Source organism: Hemiscyllium ocellatum, chromosome 16, assembly GCF_020745735.1.
Source record: "Hemiscyllium ocellatum isolate sHemOce1 chromosome 16, sHemOce1.pat.X.cur, whole genome shotgun sequence".
NCBI classification, from domain to species: domain Eukaryota; kingdom Metazoa; phylum Chordata; class Chondrichthyes; order Orectolobiformes; family Hemiscylliidae; genus Hemiscyllium; species Hemiscyllium ocellatum.
Window position 1 is genome coordinate 10,850,722 of NC_083416.1, and position 20,224 is coordinate 10,870,945.

Sequence of the window (20,224 nt, forward strand, 5' to 3'; positions counted from 1 at the left end):
CTGGGTGCTCTGGTTTCTTCCCATAATCCCAAGATGTGCAGGTTAGGTGAATTGGCCCATAGTGTTCAAGGATGTGTAGGTTAGGGGAAACGGGTCTGGGTGGGTTACTCTTCAGAGGATCGGTGTAGACTTGTTGGGCCAAAGGGCCTATTTCCACACTGTCGGGATTCTACAAAAAAGGATCAGTTCCTAGAATTCTGGTCTTCAACAAGATATTACTAGCTTGCTCAAGCAGAACAAGGAAAGAAGGGTCACTTTGAGAAAGTGTGGTGCGTGTGTGGTTGAATAGACTTGATAGATGATCAGCCTTAACAATGTCTGATTGTGTCTAGCACAGGTACCTCTTTCTTCCAGGTAAAAACAAGGACTGCAGATGCTGGAAACCAGAGTCTAGATTAGAGTGGTCTGGAAAAGTACAGCAGGTCAGGCAGCATCCCCTGCCTGACTTGCTGTGCTTTTCCAGCACCACTCTAATCTAGACCTCTTTCTTCCAACCCAGAGTGACTTCAATCTCCTTCTCCTCTATTATTGTTAAAGATAAAATCATCCAAGAATAGTATTACTGACTTCAGTAAGTTATTCTCCAAGTCTTAAATCAACCTTACAGAAACAGCTGCTCCCATTCCTTCATCATTCCTAGATTAGTAGCCTGCAATTCCTCCCCAAGTGAGGAATCACCCTTGCTTCTGTAGTAATACTTTCACATTGAATCAGAACACAGTTTTAAAGCTTACTTCAAAGACACGAGAGTATGGGCAAAACTGTCTTCAGCTGCTTTATCAATGACAATCTCCTCCATTATAGTGTCAATGTGGGCTGTTTCAGTGTTTAGTAATATTAACAACTCTTCAGATACTGACGCAGTCTGAATTGAAATGCAGCAAAACCTGGACAACATTGAGGAATGGACTGTTAAAAGGCAATTTACATTCATGCCACACATGGCAGGGGCAGTGGCCATCTCAAACAAGAGAGAATCTGACCATTTCCCCTCGATGTTTAAAAGGGAGGGCGATGGCCTAGTGATACTATTGGTAGATAAGGCTGAAGCACTCTCGATAATCTTCAGCAATAAGTGCCATGTGGATGATAGATTTCCGTTTCCTTCAGTGGTCCCCAGCATTACAGATACCAATCTTCAGTCAATTTGGTTCACTCCACATGATATCAAGAAATGATTATAGACACTGGATACTGCAAAGGCTATGGGTCCTGACAACACTCCAGCAACAGAACTAAAGATTATGCTCAAGAGCCTGCTGCTTCCCTAGCCAAGCTGTTCCAGCACAGTTACAACATTAGCATCTCCCCAACAATGTGGAAAGTTGCCTAAGTATGTCCTGTACTCAAAAAAGAGGGCAAATCCAATCCAATTAATTATCGCCCCATCAGTTTATTCTCAATCATCAGTAAAATGCTGGAAGGTATCATCAACAGTGCTATCAAGTAGCATCTGCTCAGCAATAACCTGCTCAGTGACGCCCAGTTTGGGTTCCAATAGGGACACTCAGTTCCTGAGCTAATTACAGCCTTAGTTCAAATATGGACAAAACAGCTCAATTCCAGTGGTAAGGTGAGAGTGACTGTCCTTGACAACAAGATTATATTCAACTGAGTGTGCAATCAAAGGCCCGACCAAAACTTCGATCAATGGGAATCAGGGAGGTAATTCTCCAGTTCTTGGAGTTACACCTGGCACATCGGAAAATGTTTGTGGTTGTTGCAGGTCAATCATCTCAGCTCAAGGACATCTCTGCAGCAGTTCATCAGGGTAGTGTTCTCGGCACAACCATCTTCAGCTGCTTCATCAACGACCTCCCCTCCAGTGAAGGTCAGAAGTGGGAATGTTCACCAATGATTGTACAATGTTCAGTACTAATTGCAACTCTTCAGATATTGAAGCAGTCCAGTCTAAATGCAAAAAGATTCGAACAATATCCAGGCTTGGGCTGACAAGTAGCAAGTAACATTTGCGCCACGTAAATTCCAAGCAATGATTATCTCCAATAAAAGACAATCTAACCACTGCCCCCTGACATTCAATGGTGTTACCATCATTGAATCGCCTACTACCAACACCCTATGGGTTACCTCTGATCAGAAACTCAACTGGACTTGCCATATATAAACACTGTGGCTACAAGAGCAGATCTGAGGAATACTGCGGTGAGTAACTCACCTCCTGACTCCCCAAAGCCGGTCCACCATCGACAAGGCACAAGTCAAGAGTGTGATGGAATATCTCCCACATGCCTGGATGGGTGCAACTCTCAAGAAGCTTGACAACATCCAGGACAAAGCAGCCCGCTTAATTGGCACTGCATCCACAAGCATCCACTCTCTCCACCACTCAGTAGCAGCATCGAAGATCCTTAGATAGAACCTTCCAAACCCAAATCTACTTCTATTGAGAAGGACAAGAGCAGCAGATACTTGGGAATGCCATCGCCTGCAAGTTCCTCTCCAAGCCACTCACCATCCTGACTTGGAAACATGTGACCAATTCCTTCACTGTCACTGGATTAAAATCTTAGACCTCTCTCTCTAAGGGCATTGGGGGCCAACTACAGCTCATGGACTAGAGTGGTTCAAGCAGTCAGCTGACTGCCACCTCCTCAAGTGCAACCAGGAATGGGCAAAAAGTGCAATAAATGTTAGCTAGCCAGCGGCACTCACATCTAATGAGCCAATAAAGTAAAACACAGGGACAGCAAGCCAGACCAAATCAGCCTCCCTATTCCTGTATTTGCGATACAGGAAAATTAAAACACTGAATGACCCTCAAAATTGCCCCAATGTTGTAACCAGAGTTTATGAATAATTATTACCAGTTTTCAAGATTTTACTTATAGAAAAAAAGCATTTATTATTATTAAAGAACAAGGTCTTGTTGGGCTGAAGGCTTGCTTCCACACTGTTGGGGAATCTAATCTAACTTAACATAATCTAATTTGTGGCTATGATTTGAACCCAATCTTCTTTGATCATAGTCCCAGCTCACACACAAACAGACATGGCTAAGAAATAAATTTAAAGAAAAATTAGTGAGATCACTTTAGTAGTTTCAACAATGGCTAGTATCACAGGTACATGGGATTGTACCTTATTTGATTTCTGAATCAGTGTAAATAGCTTCTAATAGGCTGCAAGGAATATTCACTTCTTTCTTATTACTGGGATTCTATTCTCTGAACATTGAATACGTTGATAACAAGAGGATAACCAGAGAGCAACCAAAGCTCCCGACTGTAATTTTCACAGTCAAACATCTTCTGACTATCAGAAGGATGCTGTGAAACGTGAAAGCATTCAGAAAAGACTTCCAAGGATATTTCCAGGGTTGGAGGATTTGAGCTATAGGGAGAGGTTGAATAGGGTGGGGCTGTTTTTCCTATAGCATCGGAGGCTGAGGGGTGACCTTATAGAGGTTTATAAAATCATGAGGGGCATGGATAGGATAAATAGACAAGGTCCTTTCCCTGGGATGGGGGAGTCCAGAACTAGGGGGCATAGGTTTAGGGCGAGAGGGAAAGATATAAAAGAGACCTAAGGAGCAACTTTTTCACGCAGAGGGTGGTGCGTGTATGGAATGAGCTGCCAGAGGAAGTGGTGGAGGCTGGTACAATTGCAACATTTAAAAGGCATTTGGATGGGTAAATGAGTAGGAAGGGTTTAGAGAGATATGAGCCAAGTGCTGGCAAATGGGACTAGGTTAGGTTAGGACATCTGGTTGGCATGGATTAGTTGGACTGAAGGGTCTGTTTCCATGTTGTACTCTATGACTAAGACTAAAACACAGTTCAGGCCAGTTCAAGCTTTGGTTTCTTTGTTTTTCCAATATTCTCTTTGTTGAACAGGTCAGTACCCAGCCTCCCTGTGATGGCCCCTTTTAACATTCGAACATCTCTCAGCCTTGAGTATAATGCATCTCTGATTCTGAAATATCTTCAACAATGCAGGCAGCATGGTGGCTAAGTGGTTAGCACTGCTGCCTCACTGTGCCAGGGAAGCAGGTTCAATTCCAGCCTACAGTGATTATCTGTAGAGTTTGCACGTTCTCCCCATGTCTGTATGGGTTTCCTCCAGGTGTTCTTTTTCCCTATCACAGTCCAAAGATATGCAGGTTAGGTGAACTAGCCATGGGAAATGCAGGGTTACAGGAATAAGGTTGGGCAGTGGATCTGGGTGGGATACTCTTTGGAGCGTCAGTGTGGACTAAATGGCTTACTTCCACACTCTATGAAATAATCAACCTGCAATTAAACCAGGTCCCATAAACAAATATCAATTTGTTTGTTTATTTTCCCATTTTTAAATAAAAACAAGCTGCTCTCACAGTCCAAAGGTCACCTTCGACTCACAGTTCACAGTTCCAAACCAAAAATCGGAAAAACAGTGAAGCTGCCAATAGATATTACTTTTCCCTGAATCCCTCATCGTCAACATCCTTGAGACTTGTCACTGAACTGGGCCAGCAAGATACATGATGTAGCTACAAGAGCAGGTCAGAGGCTGAGAAGTCTGTGATAGCTTACTCCCTCACTCCCCAACATCAAAACCTGCCCTGAGGTGCGTAAAAGGATACTCTCCACATTCCTCAGTCAGTTCCACTCCAGCAACAGGCAAGAATCTTAGCACTATCCAGGACAGAGCAGCTCATTTCATTGGCACCACATTGTTTCCTCCATCACCGATGCACAGTGGATACCATCCAGAGTATGGATTGCATATGTTTGCCAAGGCTCCTTTGAAAACACCTTCCAAACCCATGAACTCTACCATCTGTTCCCCTCTCTCAGTGGCCCATTAATGTCAGACTTTCGTCTCCCTTCTCATGTTGGAATCTACTCAAAACTGAACAGGATTCTCCCGTTGCCTTGGCAAACAGTTATCCCTCCTGCGATAGCAACAAAAACAGATTTTACTTTCTCCTTACCCTTTCATGGGATATGGGAATTGATGGGAAGGTCAGCAGTTGCTGCCAGTCTCTAAAAGTCTTTAAACCAAGTGGATGTTGAGCCATTTCAGCGTCATCCCCAATGCTAAGGATTTGGAATGACATCTTGGCCTGTCTGGACAAGGACTTTCTTCTCAGAATGGCACGAGTGAACTACATCGAGGTTTTCAATAACAATTAATAATAGACTATCATCATTGAATCTTAGAATTCCTACAGTTTGGAAACAGGCCCTGTGGCCCAACAAGTCCACACTGACCTGACTAGTTGGTTAATTATGGCTGTTTCTGGGACCTTGATGAGTGCCAACTGGATACAGCATTTCCTGAAATTTCCTTCGCATTTCTTGTCTACAGGCCTTGTGAAAGGTGCTACAGAAATGCAAACATGTTTCCTTTCTCCCGTCGCTATCATCAGACAGTTATCACCAGGGTTGTAGTAGTTCTTGAACAGCATTGGCAATCATCATTTCAGAGATTTGCCAAACAATGCCAAGCTTGCACAGTTGGCACATTTTAAAGGGAAAGAGAATGTTTTCCGTGCCTCCCTTACTTTGCCCGCAGCCCCGATGTTCCCCCAAACCTTCTGACTGGGGGGAAAGTCTGACAATTTGCAATTGGAATAATTCATTTTTTTAAAGTGAAAATCAGTTTATGATCAAATGCATGCATTGGCAATCTTACCGGAGTCCTCTGCATGTGCTCAGTACGACGCTGGAGTGTTTGAAGCCTTTCACATTGCCATGGTACAAACAGTGAGACTGAAATAAAAACAAACAGCTTAGATAGGGGAATTGGTCTGGGTGGGTTACTCTTTGGAGGATCAGTGTGGACTTGTTGGGCCAAATGGCCTGTTTCCACACTGTAGGGATTCTATGGAAAACATGCTGTAGGTTTCATGTGGAACAGCAAGTAAGGAGTCTTGCTGAGCAGAGACCTCGGGGTGCACGTGCATAGGTCTTTGAAAGTGGAATTACAAGTAGACAGGATGGTGAAGAAGGTTAGCTTGCCTTTATTAGTCAGTGCATTGAGTTTAGGAGTTGGGAGGTCACGTTGTGGTTGTGCAGGACATTAGTTAGGCCACTTTTGGAATACTGCGTTCAATTCCAAATTCCCTACCATCGCAAAGATGTTGTTAAACTTGAAAAGGTGCGGAAAAAATTTACAAGGATGCTGCCAGGGTCGGAGGGTTTGTACTGTAAGGAGAGGCTGAATAGGCTGGGTCTGTTTTCCCTGGAGTGTCGGAGGCTGAGGGGTGACCTTTTAGAAGGTTATAAAATCATGAAGGGGAAGGTCAAGACTTCTTTTTCCCAAAGGTAGGGAGTCCAGAACTAGAGGGTATAGGGTTAAAGGTGAGGGGGGGAAAGATTTAAAAGGGACCTAAGGGGTGTCACAAAGTTAGTCCCTTTGTTTTCTAAAAGCTGTTCCTTGGCTCAAGGAGACTCTGTCCTTGATTTTTTTTCTGGGCCAGGGTCCAATCAGTCTGGTTTGGTACAGAGATGAAAAGGATTTTGAGAGGTCTTTTGTTTATATATAAACAGATAAGACTTCAGGCCAAAGTGGTCATGTTTTAGAAATGACCCGCACAATGAAAAGGGAGTGGTCAGCTCTTTAGCTGAGCTGAGCAGTTCAGTTCAGTCTTGAACTGGTGAGGAGTTCAACAGTGAGCTGTGTGGAAACTCTCTCTCTACTTCTGCCCTTCAACTTCAACCTGTAAGCATATACTGGTTTTTAAAGGAAGTTTGCTGATTGGGACTGTTGTGTATATTCGGAACAGCATAATTAAGTCTAGATTGAATAGACTGACTTCTGTAGGGTTTCTTTATTCTGTTCTTTATGTTTCATTGTGTAATTTTGTGAATAATGTTTGTCTGTTTTAAAATCTAGGCTGAAAGTGTGTTGCTGGTTAAAGCACAGCAGGTCAGGCAGCATCCAAGGAACAGGAAATTTGACATTTCGGGCCAGAGCCCTTCATCAGGAATCACTGTTTTAACTACTGTTTTAATTACTGTTTTAAAATCTAGCAGTCAACCTCGCTAACTTAATCCAGGTAATTTTCACTGTACTCTTAACGAAACAAATTGCAAAGTTATGGTCTGGGCTGCCTGCTTAAGAATGTTTTGAGTGGTCTGGCCTAATCCATAACAGGGGCAACATTTTTACACAGAGGGTCGTCCATGTATGGAATGAGCTGTTAGGGGAAGTAGTGGAGGCTGGTACAATTACAATATTTAAAAGGCATCTGGATGGGTATATGAATAGGAAGGGTTTAGAGGGATATAGGCCAAATGCTGGCAAATGAGATTACATTAATTTAGGATATCTGGTCGGCATGGATGAGTTGGATTGAAGGGTCTGTTTCCATGCTTTACATCTCTATGACTCTATGTAGTCAGATACTGGAAAGGTGTGATAAAAGTAGGGTAGTTGTGGTGGGTAACTTAAACTTTCCTCTCATTGACCGAAACTCTCTCAGAACCAGGAGCTTGGACGGAGTGCAATTTGTTAGACGTGTCGGACACTCTTAAAGAACAGTTGATTACAATGCAGGGCATGCATGTCCCTGGAAAACTGAAGGAATGGAATAGTAGGATTCGGGAACCATGATGACCAGGGAGATTGTAAGCTGATTCAAAAAGGAAAAGGAAGCATATGATAGGTCTGGGTGATGAAGCCCTTGAAGAGTACAGGCATTTAAACATGGAATTAGGAAGGCTAAAACGAGCTGTGAATCGTCTTTGGAAAACAGGGTCAAGGAGAATCCCAAGGCTTTTTTATGCACATGCTAGAAGAAGAGGGTAGCAAGGAAAAGAGTAGGCCACAGGAAGTGGAAGAGATCCTTAATGATTACTTTGTATTGGTATTCGCCAAACAGAAGGATATAACTAATGTTAAAGTCAGGGATAATGTGTGAATGCTTTACTGAAAGTCAATATATTCAAGGAGGAAGTTTTGGGTATTCTAAATTGCATTAAGGTAGACAAGTCCCCAAGATTACACAAGATGGGATCTGTCTCAGGTGTTACGAGAGGCAATGGAAGAAATAGCTGAGGCCTTTTGCAGATATCTTCAGATCCTCTTTAAGCACAGGTGAGTTCTACAGAATTGGAGATTAACCAATGTTGTTCCCTTGTTTAAGAAAGGAAGCAGATATAATGCAGGAAATTATAGCCCTGTGAATCTGACATCTGTGGTGGGGAAGCTCTCGGAGATGATACTGAGACCCAGGTTATTTGCACATTTGGAAGAAAATGGACTAGTTAGCAACAGGCATCATGGTTTTGTACAAGGAAGGTCACGTCTCACCAACCTGATTGAATTTTTTGAAGAAGTGACAAAGATAATTGAATAAGGAAGGGCTGTGGATGTAGTTTATATGGGTTTTAGTAAAGCATGTAATAAAGTCCCACATGGCAGCTTGGTACAAAAATCACTACAGGGTTCAGGGTGGGCTGCCTAGATGGATACAAAACTGGCTTGATGATAGAAGACAGAGGGTAGCAATGGAAGGGTGCTTTTCAAAATGGAGACCAGTAACCAGTGTTATTCCACAGGAATCAGTCTTAGGTCTGCTGTTGCTTGTAATATACATAAATGATCTAGAAGAAAATGTGGGTGGTCTGATTAGTAAGTTTAAAGATGACACAAAGAGTGGTGGAATTGCTGATAATGCAAACGATTGTGAAAGGATTCAACAGGATATAGATAGATTGGCAACATGGGCAATAAAATGGCAGATGGAATTTAATCCAGGCAAATGTGAGGTGATGCATTTTAGAGGATCAGATTTTTGTGTGAATTATACTGTAAATGGCAGAACCCTTAAGAATATTAACACACAGATGAATGTGGGTGTGCAGTTCCCTAAAGGTGGCAACACAGGTGGCCAAGATGATTAAGAAGGCATATAGCATACGTGCCTTCACCGGCTGGGGCATGGAGTACAAGAGTTGGCAAACCATGTTGCAGCTATGTAAAACCCTTTAGGCCGCAATTGGAGACCATTGTTTTGGTCGCCACAATACCAGAAAGTCATGGAAGCTTTGGGGAGAGTGCAGAAAAGATTCACCAGAATGTTGCCTGGTCTTGAGGGTATTGGCTACGAGGAAAGGTTAAAAAGACAAGTCACTGTAAAGACGACGGCTGAGAGGAGACCTGATAGAGGTCTACAAAATTATGAGAGGCATAAATAGGGTGGAGAGTCAGAAGCTTTTTCCCAGGGTTGAAATTCCAATTACAAGGGGGTATAAGTTCAAGGTTAAAGGGGGAAAGTTTAGGAGAGATGTGCAAGGGAAGTTTTTCATGCAGAGGGTGGTAGGAGTCTGGAATGCACTGCCAGAAGATTTGGTGAAAGCAGGCAAGTTGGTGACACTTAAGAAGCATCTGGATGGTTGCATGAATAGGGAGGGAATAGAGAGATACGGATCAAATAAAGGCAGAAGGTTTATTTTTAAGTTTAGTTAGAGCAAGATGATTGGTACAGGCTTGGAGGGCTCAAGGGCGTGTTCCTGTGCTATAAGTCTCTTTTGTTCTTTTGACTGTATGAGGTTAGCCTATGTTACAGCAGAGATGGTTCATGTGAAATACAAATGGGAATGTTTTGCCTTTAGGTATTCTAGCACAGTGAAATATTGATCATGCATACACCAAATGGGCATGACCTTCTTTGCGCTCAACCTGAACAGAAGCTTGTGTGAGGTGCCAACTTCCATTCAGTCCTGTTAAGAGGAGCTCTGCACTCTCAGTGTCAATTCAGGAACGCTAAGCTTGCTGATTATTAGTGGTGCCTGGCCATTATGTGACAGGAGTAACCTGCTGTGTCATTGGTTACTGAGGTCTATACTCCATGAAAGAAAATCTTATAACAAGACAGGTCTGTGTATAAGCTGCATTTTAACAAAACCGTACTTCCTAATTTAAAATATTGCCAGATGCCAGTGAACTGTCTTTTAGGTAATATACAGGAATTCTTTAAATTCGTAGGCAGAATATAATGAGCGTGGAGAGGGTGCAGGAGTGGTGGATCAGTGAACTTAATAACAAGGGCACAAAGGAGGAAGTACCAGTGGGGAGAAGTGGGAGGACAGGGGCACACACCATGAGGGGGTATTGCACCTGAACTGGAAAAGGAGCCATATATAGAGGCTTTCCCTATCCCTAACACTTGGGGATCAAGTGGAGTGCTCCACTGGATTTGGTCCATCTCCACAAACCCCCTCCTGGCCTCAAGATTGAGGCTGGGGTGGAAAGTCCATTTGAGTGCCTTAGTTTGGGATAAGATCGGACAGGGCACAGTAAAGGAGGGCACCCTGGACCTCTACGGCCTCCTGCGAGTTTGTGGACAGGTAAGGAGCAGAGGAACTACGGCAGGAAGGCCACACCCGTCATTTTATTCTCCATCCAACTGGAACTCCATTGGTGGGGTTCCATAAAATTATGCTAACATCAGTGACCACACTTCAGAAGTATTTCATTGACTGAAATGCTTTGGGGCACTTTTAGTCAGTGAGAAATATTATAATGCCCCAATTTTCCCAGTTGGAATTATCAGCAAGACTATCAGCATTCACTATTACAACATTAATTGTATGTTGACAGCAATTATTCAACACATGCACTGTTGAACAAGGAAATCAGGGTGTCATTTCAAATATTAGGCTTGTCCATTCAAGTTTAAGTGAATTTTTTAAGTGCAATGGGAATCCCACTGATACTGAAAATGTCATTTTACAAATATGGAAATGCATTGCATCAGATTTTAAATATGATTGGAGATTTTTAAAACAATTAAAATTAATACATTTCAACAATTCTTTTGCCTCTTTTTCTCTCCCTGAATCTCATTTCCACTTCTCATCCTTTAAGTTGCTTTTTGTACACCACTTTGAATTATATATTTTAATTTCCTGGTTTAAATTCTTTGCGTCTCAAATAATACTTACCTTTTTTTTAAATCAACAACAGGATGAGGATGTCGCAGTCTGAGCCAGCATTTATTGCCCGTCCCTAATTGCCCAGAGGGGCAGTTGAGAGTCAAAAATATTGCTGTGGGGTCTGGAGTCAATGAACCAAGTGGGTCTTTACAACAATCGATAATGGATTCATGGTCATCATCAGACACTTAATTCCAGATTTTTTAAAAATTGAATTCAAATTCCACCACCTGCCATGGCAGGATTCAAACCCGGATCCCCAGGACATTATCTGGGTTTCTGAATTAACAGTTCAGCCATAATACCACGAGGCCATTGCCTCCCCATTCAGATGGGACCCAGTTGCCTACAGACACTGTCATGCTGAAATGTATCTCCAGGAGTCACAGATCAAAACTCCACAGAACGCCCGTGGGACATGTTGATGTCATGGACAGGTTGGCTTATTCCCCCATCACTGATGTTAAAATCCAGGCCAATAATATAAAGTTCTTTCCCTTTATTTAATGAGATGGATGTCGAAAGTGAATCCTCTCTTGTCAAATTTTCTGATTGATAATAAGATGCAAGACAGGTGATCTTACAGTATTTTAGAAATTTGAGTGGGACCATATAAAGTATTCACATGGCACTGCTCAGTCATGGCTTGCCTCAAGAGGAATAGATAGGTCAGTTCTACCATTTGCTATTGCAGAGTCTTCCTCTGTCAGCTAACCACTGTTTGTGCTGTGTCCTGCTGCCCCCCAGCCACACATTGACACCTTACACACTCACCTTGTGGTCAGGGTAGCTTGTTCTTTGCTCTCCAGTTGGGCTGTAGTGAGTCTCAGCATAACCCAGTGCCATCAGTTGCCTGAAAATATGAATGCAGTTCTGTTTAAGATCTCAACAAACTTGCTGAGATTTTAGAAAATAAGTACTCACTTTCAAATGTTTCAACTGCTTCCCTGTAAAACCTCAGACCTGGACAAAAAGTCCTGAAAAAGGGTTAAGCTTGAATCATCGACTCTCCTGCTCCTTGGATGCTGCCTGACCTGCTGTGCTTTTTCTAGCATCATACTTTATCGACTCTAATTTCTCCAGAACTGCAGACCTCACTATCTCCTAGTTCATGTAAAGCCTGCAAAGGTATGGGGTGGCATGGTGGCTCAGTCGTTAGCACGGCTGCCTCACAGCGCCAGGGACCTGGGCTCAATTCCAGCCTCAGGCAACTCTCTGTGTGGCGTTTGCACATTCTCCCCATGTCTGCACGGGTTTCCTCTGGGTGCTCTGGTTTCCTCACATATTCCAAAGATGTGCAGGTTAGGGTGGATTGGCAAAATTGCCCACAATATCGCGAAAATGTGCAGACTAGGTGGAGTAGCCACAGAAATTACAGGTCTGTGGGAAAGTTTGTTGAAGAGTTGATGTGGACTCAAGGGGCTGAATGGCCTGCCTCCACACTGCAAGGATTCTATGGTTATATGTTCGAAATGAATAATGTGTAGCTTTAGATACAAACTAGGTTGTAGAAGCACAACATCCTCCTAAAAAGCTCTATGTCAATGTTTATCCTCTACACAAGCTTCCTGCCACTCAAATTACCTCTCCATATGGTGAGTTTGTCTGATACCCTGATGCAAACAGCAAACATCCCCTTAACTATAACAATGCTCTTTCAACCATCCCGAAAGGGAAACCATCATTTTAACCGTTCTGGAAAGTAGTGCCTTTTATTTGACCTGTTGTTGGCTTTTGCATACTTATGCACTCCAGTTCTGGGTCCTCCACTCCAACATCTCAGGGGTTAGCATTGACTGGAAACCACAACGGACCAGCCATGTAAATACTACAAGAGCAGGTCAGAGGTTAGAAATTATGCAGTGATGAGCTCACTTCCTGACTCCCCAAATCCTGTCCACCATATCCAAGGCAGGAGTCTGATGGAATACTCCCCACCTGCCTGTGCAACTCTAACAACATTGAAAAAAAACTTGATACCATGAAGGACAAAAAAACCCACTGGCTTCAAATCCACCATCTTCAAAATTCACTCCCTTCATGGCAACACACAGAAAGTGGAAGCAATGAGTTACCATCTACAAGATACCCTGCAGTAACTCACCCACAGCATCTTCCAAACCCGCGACCTTGACCAGGACCAGGGCAGTAGATGCATAGGAATACCATGACCATCAGAGGATCACGTTCTCCTCTGGGGCACGCACCATTCTGACTTGGAAACATGAGGAGGTGATGGCATAGTGATATATCAATGGGCTAGTAATACAGAAGCCTAAGCTAATGTTCTGAGGTAATGGGTAACAATCCCAATGTGACAGAGGTGAAGTCTGAATTCAATAAAGTCTGGAATAAAATCTAGTACAATGCAACCACGTAACCATTGCCGATTGCTGTGAAAGCATATCTAGTTCGCTGGAATGCTGTGTCCTTCAGAGAAGGAAATCTGCAGTTTTTCCCTGGTCTGACCCACACATGATTCCAGACCTACAGCAATGTGGTTGACTCTTAACTGCCCTCTGTAAATTAGGGATGGGTAGTAAGTGTTGGGCCTCATCATTGATGCCTACATCCAACCCCTGCAACACCATGGATGTCCCTACACCTCAAGGATCGCAGAAATTCAAGAGGCAGCTCATGATCACTTCCTGCAGGGAAATGAATAATAAAGTCTCGCTTATCCCATGAATGAATAAAGGGAAGAATTAGAAACAGTTTCTCCACAATTTCTTCACTATTTCGATCAGGTCTCCTTTCAGCCTTCTCTTACTCAGAAGAACACTCCCCACCTGCTCAATGTTTTCAGATAGTTATATCCTTTCATGTTTTTGTAATATCCTTATAATGTTAATCTGGGTCCTCAATGTCCTTGTATCTCGTACACAGAGTACAACTGGAGGGTGAGTCATTGATGTATTCGATGGGCATTGATGGGCCCATTTCCCTGTTACCCTGTTGGTGCTAATTATCTAGCAACATCTTGAGTATACCATTCTCATGTTTGTTTGCAAATCCCTCTATTCTTCTGTCGCTGTGACCTCCTCCAGTCCACCCCACACTGAAAAAGCTGTGCTCCTCATATTCTGTCCTCTCTCATTATAATCACTCTACCATCAGTGGCTGTATCTTCAGATCCTGGAGCCCAAGCTCTGAAACACCCTCCCTCTGCCATTCAATTGCATTTTCTTTCTTTATGTCACTCCTGAATAGAACATAGAACGCAGAACAATACTGCACAATACAGCCCCTTCAGCCTTCAATGTTCTGCTAACCTTTTATCCTATTCTAAGATCAGACTAACCTACATAACCTTCATTGTGCTATCTGCCATGTGCCCACCAAGAGTCGCTTAGATGTTCCTAAAATAGCTGACTTTACTACTAATCTTGGCAGTACCTTCCACACAACTACAACTCTGTGTAAAGAACTGACCTCTGACACCTCTGCTAAATCTTCCTCCAATCACCTTAAAATATGCCCTCCCATGATATCCATTTCCACCCTGGGAAAGTCTCTGGCTATCTACTCAACCATGCCTCTCATCATCTTGTACACCTCTACCAAGTCACCTCTCATCCTTTGCTCCAATGAGAAAAGTCCTAGCTCCCTCAACCTTTCTTCATAAGATATGCCCCCAGTCCAGGCAGCATCCTGGTACATCTCTTGTTTACCCTCTGTAAAGCTTCCACATCCTTCCCATAATGAGGCGACCAGAACTAAACAGGATATTCCAAGTGTGGTCTAACCAGGGCTCTATAGAACTACAGCATAACCTAGCAGCTCTTAAACTGAATCTCCTGGCTAATGAAAGCCAACACACCATACACCTTCTTAACAAACCCAGCAACTTGGGTGACAATGTTGAGGTATCTATGGACATCAAACCCAAGATCCCCTCTGTCCCTCCACACTGCAAAGAATCCTGCCTTTGTCCCTGTATTCTGCATTCAAATTCAACCTTCCAAAGTGAATCACTTCATATTTTTCCAGGTTTAACTCCATCTGCCACTTATCAGCACAGATCTACATCCTGTCAATGTCCCATTGCAACCTGCAACAGCCCTCCACACTATCTACCACTCCACCAACCTTTGTGTCATTGAAAACTTACTAACTCACTCTTCCACTTCCTCATCCAAGTCATTTAGAAGTCATTTTGAAACTAACTCGTTGGCCAAATGGCCTAATATTTCTTTATATGGCTCAATGTCTTGTTTTGTTTAATAATATGAAGTACCTTAGGCTGATTCATCAAGTTAAAGGATCTATCTAAATATAAGTTGTTGTTTACAGCACAATAAGCATGTCAAGGATTAAAGTCAAAGCGCTGAAAAGTGCAAGTGAGACCAACATTATACTAGCCACGATCTTACTGAATGCTGGTACAGGTTCAATGGACCAAATGGTCTCCTGCTCCTGCTATTTTTATACCCTTATGTGATAAGCCAGGATTCTTGAGGCGTTCACAAAGTTTTTATGCGTCCATCTTCTTCTGATGCTCAAAATTCAGTCAAGTGTCCATCGAAGAGCCAGTATTAGAGAAGCTCACAGGACACAAAAAGAAAATCTTTATTTTATCTGGTGAAGTAGGAAACAACTGATTTTTGTTAGAAGTCATTGTCTTCTTGTCAATAACAACACTGTCCACAGTCGCACATGAAAAATAAAAATCAATTTGTGTTGTGCCAATACACACAGAGACAATAAGTCATTCATAAAAAATCAAATCGACTGCTAATGCAATGACTAGGTTTCAGCGCTGTACACAGCTGTTTGTTGTATGTTGTGGTACCAAACACTGGTGGCTTGAGGCAGGAACAGAAATCACAGGACCCCAGTTCTGCTTCTCACCCCACCCCAATCTGAGCATACACCCCCAAAGCCCTGTGCACTATTGGGACCTCATGTACCCCTCACCCCTTCCCACACCAGCCCTGAGGCCCTGCTTTATGGTTGCTGCCAGCAATCCTCCTTTCTGTGCTGTTTCTAAGGGCCCATTCAGTTAACAGTGATGGAGGATAAACTACTTGTGAGTCTTAATTTAAAAAAAAGGCCCATATTTAACAACCAAGACAGCATGGTAGCTACAGATACAAGTTATAAAAAAACAAACACAACAGAGTAGCAGAGAAGCTTATCTGTGGAGAGAGATTCGAATTCAAATTCGAAAACTGCAGTTCTGAGGAAGGGCCATAATGGCTCGAAGCATTAACTCTCTCTCTCTCGCTCTCTCTCTCACATGTTGCCAAATCTGCTGAGTTTCTCCAGCACTTTCTGTGTTTGTTTCAGATTTCCAGCATCCACAATATTTTGCTTTTGAGCAAGTTATATTTGCTAGCTGGGCGCAATTGTGAAGACTAACTGGAGCTAGAGAGGACCCCGTCAGGATCTAGAACTAGACTGGCCTCATCTCCACCCAAATATCGTGTGATGTCATCAGATTGGGTGGAACTTCATGCATCTTCAGCATGAGCTCTTTCAGAACCATTACCTTATGCAATAGTGTTAGGTTCGTTTTCTTGAGATTTTTACACACTTGATGTAATTGCAATACGCCAACTTCAGTGAACAGCCAAAATTTACTAAGCAAGTACAAGCTGTGGAGGAACCATTAACATTCTTTGCAGGGCTTGTGAAGCCATGTCAAGGGATCCCTCTGAATAAAAGAAACAGTCCTTCCTTTACACAGTACAAGAGTTTCACATTACCATCAGCAATGCCCACAAGACAACCCCAACCATTTTCCCCATAGTCACATGCCATTCAAAACAAAATACAGTGATCACATCATCTGCAGAAACAATGTAATGCAAAACATCCCTTAATGACCAGATCCGTTGAGAATCTTTTTTTATAACTGCAGGGAGTAGTCAGGATTTTAATTGCAATGTTCTTATTGACTTCTGAACAGGGAATGATCTAATTTTTTTTACTCTGAATAACTAGGAAATGGCCATGCAAATGGCTCTAAATGGCAAGGGATGGGGATGTAAATTCCTTCCAATCTACCTGTAAGACAGCAACATACCTTCCTAGGACAGAGGCATACTACCTAACCTCGGAACATCCAATTTCCTGCAGGTCAGCACAGCAAATTAATCCTTTAATATCTCAACAGGACTGACCAAACTGTGGAACCCAAGTTTAAGGGAAGCTGCAAGATGATGGGAATTTTGTTCACTGGATTTAAAGTCCCAAGACTATGGGCAAGGTTGCAGCAACACCCTTTCTCCCCAGAACTCCTCCTACAATACCCTTTTTGTCACATAAAGATGGGTGAGTGCCTGGTGGAAGTGGTGGAAGCAAACACAATAGCAGCATTCAAGATGCACCTGGGTGAGTACATGAATAAGATGGGAATAGAGGGATACGGATCCTGTAAGTAAAGACAGTTTTAGTAAGAAAGGGGAAATTGAGTTGGCACAGGTTTGGAAGGCTGAAGGGCCTGTTCCTGTGTTGTATTGTTCTTTGTTGAAAAATGTGGTGCTGGAAAAACACAGAGGCCAGGCAGCATCCGTTCTTCATCCTCAGAAGAATTCATACACTAAACAAACTATTTTCTTTCTTCCTGTATTGTTCTTTGTTCTTTATCCCTTTGAACACACCCAGGGCACTAGCAGCACGAGTTAGATACAGAGTAAAGCTTCCCTTACGCTGTCTTGTCAAGGGTTAATGTGAAATATGTCATCAGCTTACCATCAATGATCTAACAGATCATATAACAAATTCCACAGAGAGATGAGTCAGTTTTAAGCTTTGGGCTCAGACTTATCCTGTAAACAGTTGAAAGATCATCTCATTATCAAAGATGCCGTGTCCAGCATTGATCCAGGCCAAGGACACAATCTGCCTTAAGGCCCAGCAAATGAGGAGCGCTACATTTACTTGCTCTAATAGAACTTAGTCAGCAATCTGAAAAAAAAACCCGTTCAGCTCAACACAGAGGCAAATGAGGTTTGAAACCATTTCCACTACAATGACATTACACATCTCATCAGCACCCTCTCAGGTTGTTACAGGCAGTTAGCTGTCGGGTTTGACGGATAAGTTACTTTTAAAATAATAAATAACTCAACATTCTGGCAAACTGTTTAACAGGGACTAACCCAGAAATCTTTGACCATGTTTGGACAGCTCAAGCCCTTTTAAGTGTTGAAAGAGCCACAAAGCTAGACCTGAAAAGGTTTAATAACCCAAACTAGAGTGGAGTATTTGGTCAAGATTTCTCCTTCTGATTTTGTTAGAATAATTCCCCTGGATACATCTGACAAATAATTGATCCTTTCCAAGCTCTTTATTAAAGCCGAGTTATATAAAAAAGGTCCTTAAACAGTCAACAGGCCATCTTTGTCACACCACATGGAAAACAGTGAATGCAGTCTTCAGGCGTCTACAATTCAGAGTCACAACGAACTTTGAGTTATTAACATTTTGGAATATTAAAGGCTCATAATGTCTGCCACCAAATAATTTTATTCTCCATCTGGTTATTGCCAACCAGACAACTTTGAGGTCATGGTTGAAATGAGATCATTGTTGGTCAAATGGTGAATTTAGATTTTGCATAGTCAAGCAATGATCCTACATTTCCAGCAAACTAGGAGTGCTACAGTTAGCAGTTCTCATAGGACTTAATCAGCAATCTGAAAAATAAAAGATAGACCCATTCAGATTAAAACACAAAAGACAAATCTGGCTTGAAGACATTTTCAATTGCACAGGCCTCGCAATAAATCTTGCAAATTAAAAAAGTCACTGCTTTTATTTCAACTCCGAAAGGATCTCAGCCAACTATGTTGCAATTGGCCTCAGGACCCCTAGAATAAAGGAGGGAGTATATTGGCCAGTGCTCACATAGTTAATATAAAGCTTACATGCGAACGCCAATTGAGGGCAGTATGACCTCCTGGTTCCCCTCCAAGCAGCGACACTATCCAGCATAGATTACCATTGTTTCACTTCACAATCCCGGTGGAACAGCACTCTAAGGGTGTTGACATGGCATGGACTGCAGAAACTCAAAAAGATCAGTTTTTGTCTTTCCAAGGGGAACTAGGAATGGGCAATAAATAACGTCTGTGCCAGTGAAGCCCAAATTTTGAGGTTTTGTGTTTTAAAACCAAGTTTAATTTTGGGCACTCACCAAATGTTTGTAGAACAATTCAAGTGTGCACTTTTAAAAGAGAATTTGAGAGTTTGTATGCATTTAAGGTGAGAGGGGGAAAGTTCAAAGGACATGTGAAGGCCAGATTTTTTAACACAGAGAGTGATAGGAGTCTGGAATGCACTGCCAGGGTGGTGGCAGAGGCAGATACGATAGAGGCTTTTAACAGACATTTGGATAAACACATGAACATGCAAGGAATGGAGGGATATGGACTAAGGGTGGGCAGAAGGATCAACTTAATTTGCTGTCCTGTCAACACAATATCATAGGCTGAAAGGCCTGTTCCTGTGCTGTAGAGTTCTATGTCCAAAGTTCTATTCAAGTAGATGAAAAACATATGAAACTTAGAAACTTGACATCACTGTAGCACTTTATGAATAATGAATTTTTTTTCATAATAAAAGGTAAATGAGTTCCAATCATTGACTTAAAGCTTGACATTTACATGTATATACAAGTGCTCTCTGACTGACCTTAGGTTATAAACAGCTGGTGAAAGGGGCCAGCATAGAAATACATTGTTTGGACTCGCAATCATTGATCCAGGTTAACATTCTGGCGACAGGGGCTTGTCCTACAGTGATAGCTTGGGGAATCTGAATTCATTTAATAAATCTGGAATGCAAAACTAGTCTCAGCAATAGTAACTATTGACATCAAGAACCTGTCTGATTCAGTAATGTCCTTTAAGAAAGGAAATCTGTTATCCTTAACTGGTCTACTCTAGATGTCACCACAGATGCACAGTGAAGGGGTTTATTCTTCATTGACCTCTGAAGTGCCCTAGCAAGCCACTCAAGGGAAATTAAGGATGGACCTTACCAGGAATTCCCACACCCCATGAACACTACAGAAAAAATGCTACGTTTGTCTACTTCGGCTTTCTCACAGATGTGGTGGCACGGTGGCTGTGGTTAGCACTGCTGTCTGGCAGTATAGGGGACCCAGGTTGGATTCCAGCCTTGTGTGGAGTTTGCATGTTCTCCCTGTGTCTGCGTGGGTTTCCTCCGGATGCTCCCGTTCCCTCCCCCAGTGCAAAGATGTGCAGATTAGGTGGATTGGTCATGCTAAATTATCTGCAGTGTCTAGGGATGTGCAGGCTAGGTTGGTTAGCTATGGTAAATGCAGGTTTATAGGGATAGGGTAAGGGCTGGGTTGGGGTGGGATG

At 42.6% G+C, this 20,224-nt stretch overlaps 1 protein-coding gene across 1 annotated transcript in view; it reads right to left on the bottom strand.

Annotated features, from left to right (window-relative positions):
• adam19b (ADAM metallopeptidase domain 19b) overlaps nt 1–20,224 on the bottom strand; it is a 248,593-nt gene that overhangs the window by 163,967 nt on the left and 64,402 nt on the right. The window contains exons 4-5 of the mRNA XM_060836711.1: nt 11,664–11,742; nt 5,641–5,717 (exon numbers count right to left, since the gene is read on the bottom strand). Of these exons, the coding sequence (XP_060692694.1) occupies nt 5,641–5,717; nt 11,664–11,742 (156 nt within the window). The remainder of the gene's footprint in view (nt 1–5,640; nt 5,718–11,663; nt 11,743–20,224) is intronic.